We start from the raw sequence: 15,347 nt of genomic DNA, 5'->3' as shown, positions 1-15,347 counted from the left end.
AGCTCACTTCATTTCTGGTAGGATTGCTATGGGTATTATTCTGTACCTGCAGCATTTTTTAAAAGAGGCAAAACATAAAAATGCACATGTATTGCATTTTAATGTTTTGCCCTTTTTTTCTTCTCCATCCAGATCCACACTTGGCCTATGTCAGTCACATACATCACTAACTGCAGTTTCAGGTAACCTCCCCAGCATGACTCCTTTTCCTCACTCATTATTTTTATTTATTTCAAGTACTTCTATAACGCCGTCAATTTTCAGAACATACATACTCCAGCCAGGTGGTGGCATAGTTTGGTATTCGAACCGACAACCCTAGTACTGCTAAGCAGATCTCAGATAGTCTTCTGGCCATTATTCTATTGCCAACTACTGAAAAGCCAAAGCTTTTTGTCACCCCTAAGTTTTGGATACAGTAAGGAATAGTTATAAACTCACTTTTTTTTTGCAGTTGATTTTACAGCTCAAGGCATAAGAAGTGAGAACAGAGCTCTCAAAGTTAGGGAAGTACCCTCTTGTGCCAGTTACATCACCCCAAAGCACATCCCCCAAAATAGTGCCAAATGTGGCAGCGGTGGTAGGAGGCAGACAAGCGGAGCTACCCCTTTTAGGTGGAGCTCTGCTTTATGTTTTAACAAACATGTCATACTTATCTGCTCTGTGCAATGGTTTTGTACAGAATGGCCCCAAACCTTCTGGGGTCCCCGCTGCTACTTCATCATTCTGTGTGGGCACTTGTGTGGGCTTGAGCCTGAATCGGGCTATGTGCGCCTACTGACACACACAGCTCAGGTTTATCCTACTCCAGGATTTGATTGACAGCAACAGGAACAAAGGCTTCTGCTACTGTATATGTCCTGTGTGTATGGAGGAGAGATAGAGTGAAAGAGAGAACGAGAACGAGAGCGAGAGAACGAGAACGAGAGCGAGAGAACGAGAACGAGAGCGAGAGAACGAGAGCGAGAGCGAGAGAACGAGAGCGAGAGAACGAGAACGAGAGCGAGAGAACGAGAACGAGAGCGAGAGAACGAGAACGAGAGCGAGAGAACGAGAACGAGAGCGAGAGAACGAGAGCGAGAGAACGAGAACGAGAGCGAGAGAACGAGAACGAGAGCGAGAGAACGAACGAGAGCGAGAGAAAGAACGAGAGCGAGAGAAAGAACGAGAGCGAGAGAAAGAACGAGAGCGAGAGAAAGAACGAGAGCGAGAGAAAGAACGAGAGCGAGAGAAAGAACGAGAGCAAGAGAGAGAACGAGAGAGAGAACGAGAGCGAGAGCGAGAAGGAGAGCGAGAACGAGAGAGCAGCACCACTGCTCTCAGGCTTAGTGCTGGATTGATATTGGGTTCAGGGGGGTATTTAGGAAGGGGGCTGAGGGGAAGTTGACCATGCAAGGCTTTTCATCTTAATGCAGAGAATGCATTAAAGCGGTTCTGCACCTTTAAAAAAAATATTAAAAGCCAGCAGCTACAAATATTGCAGCTGCTGACTTTTAATAAATTGACACTTACCTGTCCCAGGGACCAGCGATGTCGGCGACAGATGACGAGCGATCGCTCGTCTCTCTGCTGCCCCCGCCGCCATCCTCCGTCAGGGAATCGGGAAGTGAAGCGTTGCGACTTCACTGCCCGGTTCCCTACTGCGCATGTGCGAGTCGCACTGCACGTCTCTGCTGGTCCCCGCTGTGTCCTGGGAACAGTGCGTTTCCCAGAACACAAGGGGGGTGGGGGCGAGGGGGCGGGCCATCTGCGGCGGTCTGTCCCAGAAGTGGGTGCAGATACCTGGATTATCCAGGTAATTATCTAGGTAACTGCACCCCCCTGAAAGGTGCCGATTGTGGCACCGGAGGGGGGGAGGGATCACATGAGCAGAACTTCCACTTTAGGGTGGAGAACCGCTTTAACCACTTAATAACCACCCTATAGCCGAATAACGACTACAGGGTGGTTTCTTAACTCTGGGAGGCCGTCATATGACGTCCTCCCAGAATTCCTCCCCTGTGGCGTGCACTAGAGAGCATCAGTGACCGCATCACGGATCACGGTAAACGGCCGCTCATTGTAAACAAACCGGCGTCATGTTATGACGCCGGTTCCTCCCTCCCCCTCTCTGTACCGATCGGAACAGCGGAGGGGGAAGAGATCATTGTCAGCAGCGATGTGGGCTGCATCTGCAGTGCCTACATCGCTGCTCACCGAACATTAACCCCTCAATACCCTGCAGCAACACCCTGCAGCAACACCCTGCAGCAACACCCTGCAACGCTCTGCAATACCCTGCAACGCTCTGCAATACCCTGCAACGCTCTGCAACGCTCTGCAACACCCTGCAACGCTCTGCAACACCCTACAACGCTCTGCAACACCCTGCAACACCCTGCAACGCTCTGCAACGCTCTGCAACACCCTGCAACGCTCTGCAACACCCTGCAACGCTCTGCAACACCCTGCAACGCTCTGCAACACCCTACAACACCCTGCAACGCTCTGCAACGCTCTGCAACACCCTGCAACGCTCTGCAACACCCTGCAACGCTCTGCAACACCCTGCAACACCCTGCAACGCTCTGCAACACCCTGCAACGCTCTGCAACACCCTGCAACGCTCTGCAACACCCTGCAACGCTCTGCAACACCCTACAACACCCTGCAACACCCTGCAACGCTCTGCAACACCCTGCAACGCTCTGCAACACCCTGCAACGCCCTGCAACACCCTGCAACGCCCTGCAACACTCTGCAACACCCGCCAATACCGTGCAACACTCTGCAATGCTCTGCAACACCCTCCAATATCCTGCAATGCTCTGCAACGCAATACTCTGCAACACCATACTCTGAGATACCCAGCCATAGTCGGTGATACCCTGCAATACCCAGCCATAGACCCCCCCCCCCTCCCGTCGCCCTCCAGTGCTTCTACCGACTCGCCAATACGATCAAATCCAGAATCTTTTTTTTTTTTTTTTTTTTCAGGCTTCCCAGCTTAGAGGTGAGATGCGGGGTCTTATTGACCCCATATCTCACTGTAAAGAGGACCTGTCATGCCATATTCCTATTACAAGGGATGTTTACATTCCTTGTAATAGGAATAAAAGTGATCAAAAAATTTATTTTTAGGGAAAAAAATGTCAAACTAAAATAAATAAAGTAAAATGAACAAGACATTTTTTTTTTTTTTAAAGCGCCCCTGTCCCCATGTGCTCGCATGCAGAAGCGAACGCATACATAAGTCCCGCCCACATATGAAAACGGTGTTCAAACCACACATGTGAGGTATCGCTGCGAACGTTAGAGCGAGAGCAATAATTCTAGCCCTAGACCTCCTCTGTAACTCAAAACATATAACCAGTAAAAAAAATTTTTATCGTCGCCTATGGGGATTTTTAAGTAGCGACGTTTGGCGCCATTCCACGAGCCTGTGCAATTTTGAAGAGTGACATGTTACGTATCGATTTACTCGGTGTAACTTCATCTTTCACATTATGTAAAAATTGGGCTAACTTTATTGTGTCTTTTTTTTTTTTTTTTTTTTAAGCACAAAACGTTTTTTTCCAAAAAAAAGCATTAAAAAAATTGCTGCGCAAATACCGTGCAAGATAAAAAGTTGCAACGACCACCATTGTATTCTCCAGGGTGTTTGCTAAAAAAAACATATATAATGTTTTGGGGCTCTCTGTAATTTTCTAGCAAATAAATGATGATTTTTACATGTAGGAGAGAAATGTCAGAATTGTCCTGGGGGCTCCAGAACGCCTGATGGCGCTCCCTGCATGTTGGGCCTCTGTATGTGGCCACGCTGTGTAAAAGTCTCAGACATGTGGTATAACCGTACTCTGGAGTAATAGCAGAATGTGTTTTGGGGTGTAATTTGTGGTATGCATATGCTGTGTGAGAAATGAACTCATAATATGACAATTTTGGGGGAAAAAAAAAAAAAAAAAAGTATAAATTTTGGCCAAAATTTTTGAAGAAAAAATTACTAATCTGCTAAATTTTATAACAAACAAAAGAAAAATTCATTTTTTTACAGAATTTTCTGTATTTTTTCTTTTATAGCACAAAAAATAAAAAACCCAGCGGTGATTAAATACCACCAAAAGAAAGCTCCATTTGTGCGAAAAAAAGGACAAAAATTTCATATAGGTCCAGTGTTGCATGACTGAGTAATTGTCATTCAAAATGTGAGAGCACCGAAAGCTGAAAATTGGTCTGAAAAGGGTGTTTAAGTGCCCAGTGGTCAAGTGGTTAAAGGTTAAAAAACAAAACAAAAAAAAACAAAAAACAAAAAAAACACAAAAAAAAATAAAAATAAACCACACAAGCCTTTACAACCAGTTTAATTTTTCTTTTTTTTTATCAGTAGTTAGAACGAGATGGAATAGAAGACATGTGGCACATTTCAAGCAGACTCCCTGAACAGTATGGCACAGCAAGAGTTAACTGATTGTTCAGAGCTATCTCCGCTTGGTCTCAGGTATATTCCCACAGGACTTTTATCACACAGTAGGCAACACAAGCAAACAATCTGGGCAGAGTCTAGCCTTTGTTTAGGACCAGCCTCTTCCTGTGTTATTCAGGCTTTTGTGTGAGAGTGTGCTCACAGATGCAGAAGCCACCACAAGCAATACACATCACACCAAGCTTTGGACTTTCTTTCTGCTTAAAACTTTGCCTTGTGTGCTTTATTCGCTCATCATTTTTACAGGAAACTTTGCTGGACAGCAGCAAATGAGAGTCCTCCTCTGAAGTTTGCATATTCAACAGAAACACGGCAAAACTGAAAATATACCTCTCTTTCTCAGCAATGGATCGTGTGCTGCTCTTGAAGATTACAGTATGCTTTACTTGCTTAATCTACTGCCACCTGGAATAAAAGGCACAAAGCTGTAAAGGTAACACGTATTTCTGGAACAGAGAACTCAAAGGAAGTCATAAACTTCAATTGTGGAGATGCTAAGGACTGTAAATTTGCAAGTGGAACGTACAGCACATTGTGGAAACAAACTAACAGGAAAATCGCCAGAGTGATACCCGGAGCTGGTTTGCGCCAATTCCTGCTGGACCTCACACCTCTGGATGACTGCAAGAGGAAGATCCAAGTTGGCCGCACGTGTGCACAGGTAGAAGATCAGTGACCGGTAAATACACAGCTCGACAAAGGGCTGGTACAATTCGCCTGACGTGTTTGGACTATTGTTGAAGATGGTAAATATCAGTACTGAGTCGCACTGTCCAGTGTATGACGAATTTAAGTATATCCTGTATGGATGTATATTTAGCATGGTGTTTGTGCTTGGCCTGATTGCAAACTGCGTTGCTTTGTACATCTTTATCTGCACCTTAAAAGTAAGGAATGAAACCACAACGTACATGATCAATTTGGCCATTTCTGACCTCCTCTTTGTGTTTACACTGCCTTTTCGGATTTTCTACTTTGCGGCAAGGAACTGGCCTTTTGGAGACATACTGTGCAAGATATCAGTGACTCTGTTTTATACAAACATGTATGGAAGTATCTTGTTCCTCACTTGCATCAGTGTGGACCGTTTTTTAGCAATCGTACATCCATTTCGGTCAAAGACCATCAGGACAAAAATTAAGGCAAAAATAACGTGTGGGCTTGTCTGGCTTATTGTGCTCACAGGCAGTGTCCCTGCAAGCTTTTTCAAAACAACAAATACAAAGAATAACAGCTCTTCGGAGACATGCTTTGAGAACTTCTCTAACGATACCTGGAAAACGTATCTGTCGAAGATTGTCATTTTCATTGAAATCGTAGGTTTCTTCATCCCCCTCATACTTAACGTCTTCTGTTCAACCATGGTTTTAAGGACTCTAAAGAAGCCAGTGACCTTAAGCAGGAGCAAGCTCAACAAAAGGAAGGTGCTATTGATGATCATTGTTCACCTGGTAATCTTTTGCTTCTGTTTCATACCCTATAACATAAATCTGGTGCTTTACTCGCTTATGAGAACTCAGGCTTTTAGCAACTGCTCAGTGCAAGCAGCAGTCAGGACTATGTACCCCATTACACTCTGCATAGCAGTATCAAACTGCTGCTTTGACCCCATTATTTACTACTTTACATCGGAGACCATTCAAAATTCTATCAAAAAGAGGAACCGTCTTATGAGGAAGGATTCACGTTTCTCGGAAACCATTGGATCAGAAAATTTTATTCAGCATAACTTACAGTCTCTAAAAGCAAAAATATTTGAGAATGAGTCTACCATATGATAAATGGCAGCTTGCTACAGTATGTAAGCAGGTTTAGGCACTAACAAGCTACATAATGTTTATACGAAAAATGGTATACTGTACCATCACAAAGCATGTCTGTTTGGGGAAACTAGGTTGAAACCCTAAATTGACGTTAGAAGTCTTTGGAGCTTTTGCACAAAGTGGCTGTATGGAGGTTACAGGGGTCTTACATCTGTTGGGGGATGGACATAACAGGATACACATGATGAAAAAAAATGGTGGATTCTTTCTTAAAACAGGAAAAGCCAACTAAAACAAAATGTCAGTCCATGTCCTCATTATACTTCACTGGAGGTCTGGATCATCTTAATATAGATTTACAATGAAAAATGTAAAGAGTATTTTTCTAAATCCACTGCTGGTCACTCTGAAATAGATGTGGTTCCTTAAAAATATGGGTGCAGCCTTGGCTTATGATCTTCAACCCACAGCAAGGTAAAGTCCACCAGTCTTCTGATTAAAACCTGTGATATAGTTGAGCTGTCATCACCTCAACAGACATCAGAAGGAAAAAAAAAAAAAAAAGAATTTTGCTTCTTCTACTTAGTTGTTAGGAGGTTTCAGTATTTGCATGAACGGCTGCTGTTCACATATAGTATGCATATTTAAATGTGTTGCTGCTGAACAATTTACAAAGCAGCCAGGCTCTGTCTGCATATTTGGGAGTAAAAGTTGTAATAACAGTATCCTTCTTATAGAAGGCAAATTCATTTAGTATATTACTGAATGCGAGAATTGCATTTTACATGCCAAATGCCCTTTATAAACACTGTATATGTAAATTTAAATCTATTCTACTCTGTAGTGACTGAATTGTGAATGTATTTAAAGTTGGCACTTTAGACACAATGAAATGGTCAACTGCTGTTCTGTTCCATTAAAATATTGTCTTCAGAAGTAAAGCCTTTACAGTTATTAATTCCTAAATTGTTGCTCTTTTATAATATATGCAGTGCCCACTATGGCGCACAGTTTGTACAAGGTAGCTAGCCATACATGGTTCAAATTCTGCTATCACAGTTATCATCGATTAATACAAAATTAGCTAGTGTAAGGATATAAAGCACCAGTCACACTGTTGGCAACAAATATTATTCAGCATGCTGGCAAATTCCTGAGGTTATTCATTATATGGTTTTCTTTTCTATGCGAAATAGGAAGGTTTCTGTCATGTATGTGTGGATTCAAGTGTTGCATGCATTTGGTGGTCAGATTGCATCAAGAACAGTCAAAAGAAATTCTTATGAAGTTAAACAGACAAGGAGACTGTGGGGATGATTTACTAAAACTAGAGAGTGAAAAATCTGATGTAGCTGTGCATTGTAGCCAATCGGCTTCTAACTTCAGCTGGTTCAATGAAGCTTTGACCATAAGGCCTCATGCACACTGGATGTTTTTACAGCTGCAGTTTTTGGCTTCAGGTGTTTTTTTCCTGCAGCCAGTAAACTCCCCCAGCATGTTATCCTATATGTCCTTGAACACATAGGCTATTATCAGCATTTTCTGAATGTCCAGTGCACATGAGGCCTAGAAGCTGATTGGGTTCTATGCAGAGCTCCACCAGATTTAGCATTCTCCAGTTGTAGTAAGGCTGGCCATACATTATACAATTTTCTTGTACAATTTTCCATTACATTTACAAAAAAATTAACTAAAAAACACACTATAGATTAAACCTAAACACTTCCAATTTACATGCAATCAGGTAGGCCTTTGCACTACATAGTTGAAGGTAAATCTACAGCAAATCGAACAAGAAAATTGTGTAATGTGTGGCCAGCATAAATCAACCCCTGTGAGTCAAGTAATACGGCGAAGAGGGCGCTGCTCAAAAGAGCTCTCACTAGAAATGGCAAAAAAACAAGGTGTGACCGAGTATAAGAAAAACAAGTGTTGACTTGAATATGTAATAGACACCTAGTTTGTGTGCAGTTTAATGAAAACTTCAGATGTGCCAAACTAAAAAGAGCTAGATTTGTGATATACAAGAGACCACTTACACCAGCTCAGTAAACTGCCATGCATTCAATGCATGCATGTTAATTAGAGCCAGCAACCCCCCCCCCCCCCCCCCGAAATAATACAAAAATTATATATATATATATATATATATATATATATATTATTAAAAAAATAAAAAAAATAAAAGTACTCTATATATTAACTGGAAAAGGTTAAAAATTACAAATTGTTCAATTTAATGACTTTATCATTTTATTTAATGCGAGGCATTTATCAGGCTCAGCCCTTCCATTTCTGAAATGCCTTTTATTTTTGATCTTTAGTAATCAACATTAACATCTTTCAATAACTAGCATGAATGTTTAACTGGATGCTGTTAAGAAAGACAGGAATTGTGTAAAATATGGGCCGGTGATGAATCACTTTGTAAAAGGAGTTTACGGCGGATAGGTTTTACTCACTGGGAACGTCAGCTCTGTTAAGACATGCCAAAGATGCATTATCACTAAGTTCAAGCAACTCCCTTTTCCTTAGGGCAAATGGAGGGAAAAGGTGATGTGCACACGCAGGTCACTGTTCAAGTGGTTTATTCAGCTGAATGCTCTTCCCATACCATCCACCCACGTGCTTTCACTAATCAATTCAAGCCCTGGTTGTGCAGAAGTTATTGCTTAGAACAAAAGCCTTCCTGCTGCAGGGTGTTTGCCCCGCCAAGCAGCTCGAGTCGCGCTCCTGTAATTTGGTTCATCTAAACAGGGCAGCACATAAAATTACTTAACCTAAATGAAGTAATATGCAATTTTTTTTTTTTTTTTTTAACATATTAGAATTTAAACTATAGTAAAAATAGTAATACACATTTACAACAAATTATTTAATAACCAATGCTTGGATGCACAGCAATATATATTTACCAAATTACAAATTTTTACTAAATAGGTCAGTGTCTGGATTAACAGCTAAAATAAATAATTATACATTTCCCTGGTGCGCTATCATTTTGAATAGCTGCGTTGTCTAAAGTTTATCTCAACACACTGTATCAGGCTGTGCAGATGCATTGAATTGAAGATTCGCAAAAAGTGACAAAGTCACTTTACCAATGATTACATAGGAATGCCAGAATGGATTTAGTAGGCAACATGAATGTCTGCATGGTTTGCCTTGCAATAGTGTAAACTTGCCTTACATGTGGCAGATTTAATGTAATGAGCAACATGGAATTACAGGAGTTTAAAGTGGAACTTTAGTCTCCCAATCAACATGAATCATTTTTTATCCTCATGCTGCTAGCATTAGTAAACAGATGGGAAAGTAGATCATTTACTTGTTTTAAACTTCTTTTCCCATTTATTCAGTTACTTCCAGGTTTCTTGTCTAGGCAAATTATGTCACACATTCCAGGGGTCTTCAGGAGGGGTTTTCTCAGCTAAACACACTCACCTGCATGCATGCTTGAGATAAAGGCAGATGGATTCCAGGAAGTAAATACTACATGAATCATTTGCCCTTACTCAAGGTGGCATTGGCAAGAAATGCTAGTGGGATATATTCAAAGTTATTTCTAAACAAAATAAAGCATGGAGACATGGATACATTAGGGAGTTTGCTTTGAAAATACTAAGAAATCATGTTTTTGATTTGTGGTGTTTAGATGCAGTAAGACCCCTTTCACACTGGGGCGTTTTTCAGGCACTTTAGAGTTAAAAAAAAGCGCATGTAAAGCACCTGAAAGAAGCTGCATCTGCAATCCCAATGTGAAAGCCTGAGTGCTTTCACACTATGGGGTTTTTCTGGCGCTTTAGCGTTAAAATAAGTGCCTGAAAGAAGCCGCAACTGCAATCGCAAGGTGAAATCCTGAGTGCTTTCACACTGAGGCGCTGTGCTGGCAGGGCGTCAAAAAAAGTCCTGCAAGCAGCTTCTTTGCAGCGGTGAATACACCGCTCCTAAAGCGCCCCTTCCCATTGAAATCAATGGGAAACGCCAGCAAAGCGCTTTGTGGGTGCTTTTAACCCTTTATTTGGCCACTAGCAAGGGTTAAAAGCGCTTGAAAAACGCTGGTAAAGCACCGCTAGTTTAAGCGGCGCTTTACAAGCATTTTTTGGGCACTGGCAGTGTGAAAGGGCTCTAAAGAACGCTTTAAGTATGTGTTGTAATGGCAATGTAATGTAATGCTGACCTGGAGCACATTCATTTGCCATTCAGCAAAGCTCAATTCAAACCAGAAACAAGGTCACAAGGCCCCTATGACCACTCATTCACCAAAGCTACAGGAGGACATATTGCAGAAAGACTGAACCACGCATCCACAATGCTTGTACTAGCAATCAACTTTTTTCCCACCCTGTGTTGTTTCATTACTCTATAGCTTATTCAGTCACTGTGGGTTATAACCATGAATTGGACCGCCTTGGGTTGCGGTAACTTTATTCCTCTAGCTCCACTGTTTCTTTGTACCATCATTCAACAGAACAGGCAGTGCGGAGCAAGACATCTGTGTCCACAAAACATAACAGGCGGACTGTGCAAAATCTGTTGCAGCTGTGCATAGCCTAATTGAACAAGCTGCAATTAGAAGCCAATTGGCTACCATGCACAGCTACACTACGTTTTGTACTCTCCAGTTTTAGTAAACCAACCCCAGTCAAAATGTCAAAATGTCTAAAAAACGGCACGTGCTTTGTAAGTGAAACTGCATGAAATGGTTCTTGGTAGAGGAATGTTAATCAGAAGTTCCAGAAACATTCATATTACAAAGCACACAAAAGCCACAAGGTTTTTGCTGTTTAAAAAAAAAAAAAAAAAAAAAAAATACCCATACGCTTTGCAGGTACGCTTTTCTAAAGCATTGCAAAAACAAAACACGGGAAGTAGGTTGTGTCAACTTTTACTTCGTTTGTGGTTTTCATGCTTCGAATAAGCTTTCCTGAAGCATTACAGAAACAGAACAAAAAAGGTTACACTATTTTTATACATTACATTTCACGATTTTCCATGTGAATAGCTGTTCTGATGGCTATACATCAGTGGTCTCCAAACTGCGGCTGGGGGCCGGATGTGAACCTTTGCTTGGTTTTATCCGGTCCTTGGGGAAATATTTCATCCAACAATAGGGCACAATTCCTCCCAATGACACCAAGGATTGGGCACTGAAAAAAGATTTTTTTCCAACCGGATGGCCACACTCCAACAAAAATGTCTTTATTGGTTAAAAATCCATACAGCAAAAGATGGAATCAATTGCCAACATATTTCACACCATAACTAATGGTGCTTACTCATAGCTCTCTCTCACTGACACCAAAGATGGGACAGCGTTTACTCCTACTGATGCTGGGGGATTTTCTACTTCCAAAAGCTGCAGTCTTGCTCTCCTGAAGTCTGAAAGACAGTAAACTGGCCCCTTTGTGTTTAAAACGTTTGGAGACCCCTGCTATACATGATGCCATTTTTTATGGCAATTTTAGAAGCTTTACATAAAAGACCTACTTAGTCTACACCATCCTGACGCAAGGTTTTTACAGTCTCTTACTTTCAGGCAACCAATAAATGTAATTAGGTGTAAAGCAAGTTTGCAATTATCTATCAAATTACCGTATATACTCGAGTATAGGCCGACCCGAATATAAGCCGAGGCCCCCAATTTACCCCCAAAAAACTGGAAAACTTATTGACTCGTGTATAAGCCGAGGGTGAGACATGGCTGTCCATCCCTGTGTGTCCGTCCATCCCTGTGTGTGTGTCCGTCCATCCATCCCTGTGTGTGTGTCCATCCATCCATCCATCCCTGTGTGTGTGTCCGTCCATCCATCCCTGTGTGTGTATCCATCCATCCATCCATCCCTGTGTGTGTGTGTGTGTGTGTATTCATCCATCCATCCATCCCTGTGTGTGTGTGTGTGTGTGTGTGTGTGTGTGTGTATCCATCCATCCATCCCTGTGTGTGTGTGTGTGTGTGTGTGTGTGTGTGTGTGTGTGTGTGTGTGTGTGTGTGTGTGTGTGTGTGTGTGTGTGTGTGTGTGTGTGTGTGTGTGTGTCCGTGCAGCCTTGTGTGTGTGTCCAGCCTACCTGTGTCCCAAGCCTCCGTCCCGAGCCGCCGTCGTCCCGTGCCGTGCCTCCTCCGTCCCGTGCCTCCTCCGTCCCGTGCCGTGCCTCCTCCGTCCCGTGCCTCCTCCGTCCCGTGCCGTGCCGATGGATCGCCGCTCTTCTCGGCGGCCATTCTACAATTCAAAATTCCGCCTCCGCCTGTGATAGGCGGAACACTCAATTTCCCAGCAGCCTGTGTTCCGCCTATCACGGACATCCTCTCATACTCGTCCGTAGTATGAGAATGAGCGGATGTCCGTGATAGGCGGAACACTGACTGCTGGGAAATTCAGTGTTCCGCCTATCACAGGTGGAGGCGGAGAAGGAGGCGCGGCTTTTGAATTTTAATGTCCGCCGTCTGTCTGCTCGATACGCTGATCGAGCAGTCAGACAGCGGTGACTCGAGTATAAGCCGAGGGGGCACTTTCAGCCTCAAAAAAGAGGCTGAAAATCTCGGCTTATACTCGAGTATATACGGTACATTCCAATCGTTTGGTCCATTTCAACAACATTTTTGATCATTTGGTTTCTCAAAAGCCAATTGAAAGCTTCCAAAATTGCATAATTTATGACCAGTGTAAAAAATTAAATACAAAAACATAAAAAGCTTCTCCACAATAATTTTCTTTCTCTTGATGTAGCATTTTCCAAGCGTGTCCCTAAATACCACCAACAGAGCATGTTTACACACACAGGCACTGTATGTACAGATACAGTAACATTATACCAGTCAGGGTTTTATTGCGGTCTGTGTTGAAAAGCTTTGCCCACACTTCTCATCTATTTTAATAAAAGGGAAAGTAAGATTTTACACAATGGAAATGTAGGCATAAAACTAAAAGAGGGTCCTATACCTTTCCCACGCATTAAAATAAGTGCTTTTATTATTGAGAGCCTCCCCATTCCAGCGATTTCAGTACCTGAGGACATCTGGACAGAAATGGGATTAAATCTCCCAAACGGACAAAGACAGCAACTTAGAGGTTTTAACAATTCCCCAATTCATAAAAACAATTGAGCTGGAGTACAACGTCAAAGCTGAACTCCGGGCAGGTCTAAAAGTCACAGATTAATACAGCTGTATTCACATTTTTTTTGTTGCACTCTGGTGACCACTGTTGCCAAGAATGAGGGGAATTCCAAATTTTTGGATTTTGAAGCAAAAGCACAAAGCTCTAGACATTTGTTACAATTGCTTAATGAGCTGAGGGCTTGCCCTAACAATAGAGGAGCCCCCCAATTGTGACACTGACAGATTAAAGGCAACTGCCAATATTAGATGGAAAGCCACTACAGTCAATTCAAACTGGGATCTGAGAAAGGAGTTTAGCTGTCTCCGCTAGTAAAATCTCAAAAAAGGGGAGAGCATCTCTAACCTGTGTGATGGCATGCCTGTAAATGTTAGATAACTGGTGAATCTATGGTGGGAAGAGACCACTCATTTATGAGCTCTTCATCAAAAGGTAATGAACTCTGATACACTATCCTAATGCAGAATGACTCAGAGGGTAAAGTGAAAAAGGAGAGGCTTCCACCATGTCAGATGAAAAGTGCGGTGGTCCCATCCCTGGTTAAACAACAAAAGAAGATACCCCCTATATGGGACTTTGAAAGGCCACCAACACCAATATTGATGTAGAAAAGATTTTTATTACAATAACAGATCAAACAAGTGATCAAAACTAAAAAGACGTGCAACGTCTTAAAATGTTTACATACAACATAACAAAAAACTAAATTTGTAACATTTGATATAAAATGACATATAAAATGATACCCCAATACCAGATGACCTTCCAGTTGTTACACCTTCATCAGGGGTAGAGAGTGGAGTATAGTCAATTATATTTTATCTCAATTGAGATGATTCCATATCAAGAGCGCGAAGAGGCCACTATCAAGATGGGGATGAGACTGAACGCCAACCTAAAGTACACTGTAAGCTTGGGAGGAAATAAGTTTCAGAATCTGTATAACAGGTGTATAACAGCAACTGGATTTCAGCTGTAAGATATTTAACAGTATGTGCTTGAAACGACAGTCGGGACAAGGACTAGCCAAAGCCTCCAATGGAGCTACTCAGTTAAGGGGTAATACCCAATAGTCCCTGACTTCGTGCACCTTGTAAATGTGGTGTCCGTGAATGGAGGGTCACCCCTTTGCATCTATGCCTGGATAGTCCTCGTGCCGACTGTCGTTTCAAGCACATAGTGGTAAATATCTTACAGCTGAAATACAGCAGCTGTAATACACCTGTTATTATATAGATTTGGAAACTTATTTCCTCCCAAGCTTACAATTTTCTTTGGGTTGGCGTAGAGTCTCATCCCCATCTTGATAGTGGCCTCTTCACGCTCTTGATATGGAATCATCTCAATTGAGCTAAAATATAAATTGACTATACTCCACTCTCTACCCCTGACGAAAGTGTAACAACTGGAAACGCACTGGGTTTAGATCAAATGTTACAATTTTGATTTTTGTTAGGTTATATGTATACATTTTTAGACGTTACACATCTTTTTAGATTTGATCACTTGTTTGATCTGTTATTATTGTAATACAAATCTTTTCTACATCAATATTAGTGTTGGTGGCCTTTCAAAGTCCCACATAGGGAGTATCTTCTTTTGTTCAGAGGGTCGTCAGTTATGTCAGCGGGCTGTTCATGAAGCATTATCAGTGAGACGTTTTAACGTTAACGGAGACATCAGAACTAAAGTCTTCTTCCAGTGCCTAGTAAGTTAGCTTGGCCGCTAAAAGGATGAAAGATACCAGTCTCTGGGTGGCTTGAGGAGCCTGGTCAATGGGTTAATTTAGCAATTATATGTCTGGGGATTGTGTAATGGAGGCTTAAGTCTCCTGTCTCAAGTGGGAAAATACTTTATTTCAAAAGCCCCGCAATCAGGGACATTCCCCACCAAATATGGTACATCGAGCCTTGCATATGACAACCCCTGAAACAAAACGACAATGCGCTTGGATATATTTTTTTCCGACAACCGAGTGGGGACCACATACCACCAAGTTATTAC

The 15,347-nt window shown here is 42.2% G+C and overlaps 2 protein-coding genes across 3 annotated transcripts in view; one reads left to right on the top strand and one right to left on the bottom strand.

The window, feature by feature from the left end:
- The window catches only part of RB1 (RB transcriptional corepressor 1), a 307,484-nt gene that overhangs the window by 103,175 nt on the left and 188,962 nt on the right, over positions 1-15,347 (bottom strand). The gene's annotated exons all lie outside the window — the stretch shown is intronic.
- Positions 4,573-7,166, top strand: LPAR6 (lysophosphatidic acid receptor 6). The gene has a single exon (XM_077483263.1). It carries the CDS (start codon positions 5,206-5,208, stop codon positions 6,238-6,240), a length of 1,035 nt encoding a protein of 344 aa, XP_077339389.1. The 5' UTR covers positions 4,573-5,205; the 3' UTR covers positions 6,241-7,166.

The sequence above is a fragment of the Lithobates pipiens genome, unplaced genomic scaffold, assembly GCF_037356315.1.
Source record: "Lithobates pipiens isolate NorthernLeopardFrog02 unplaced genomic scaffold, aLitPip1_a1.2 Scaffold_16, whole genome shotgun sequence".
NCBI classification, from domain to species: domain Eukaryota; kingdom Metazoa; phylum Chordata; class Amphibia; order Anura; family Ranidae; genus Lithobates; species Lithobates pipiens.
This window is presented reverse-complemented; position numbering and strand designations above follow the sequence as displayed.

Excerpts from the sequence above, each read along its gene's own strand:
- LPAR6 (XM_077483263.1), top strand. The coding sequence starts at position 5,206 with ATGGTAAATATCAGTACTGAGTCGCACTGTCCAGTGTATGACGAATTT.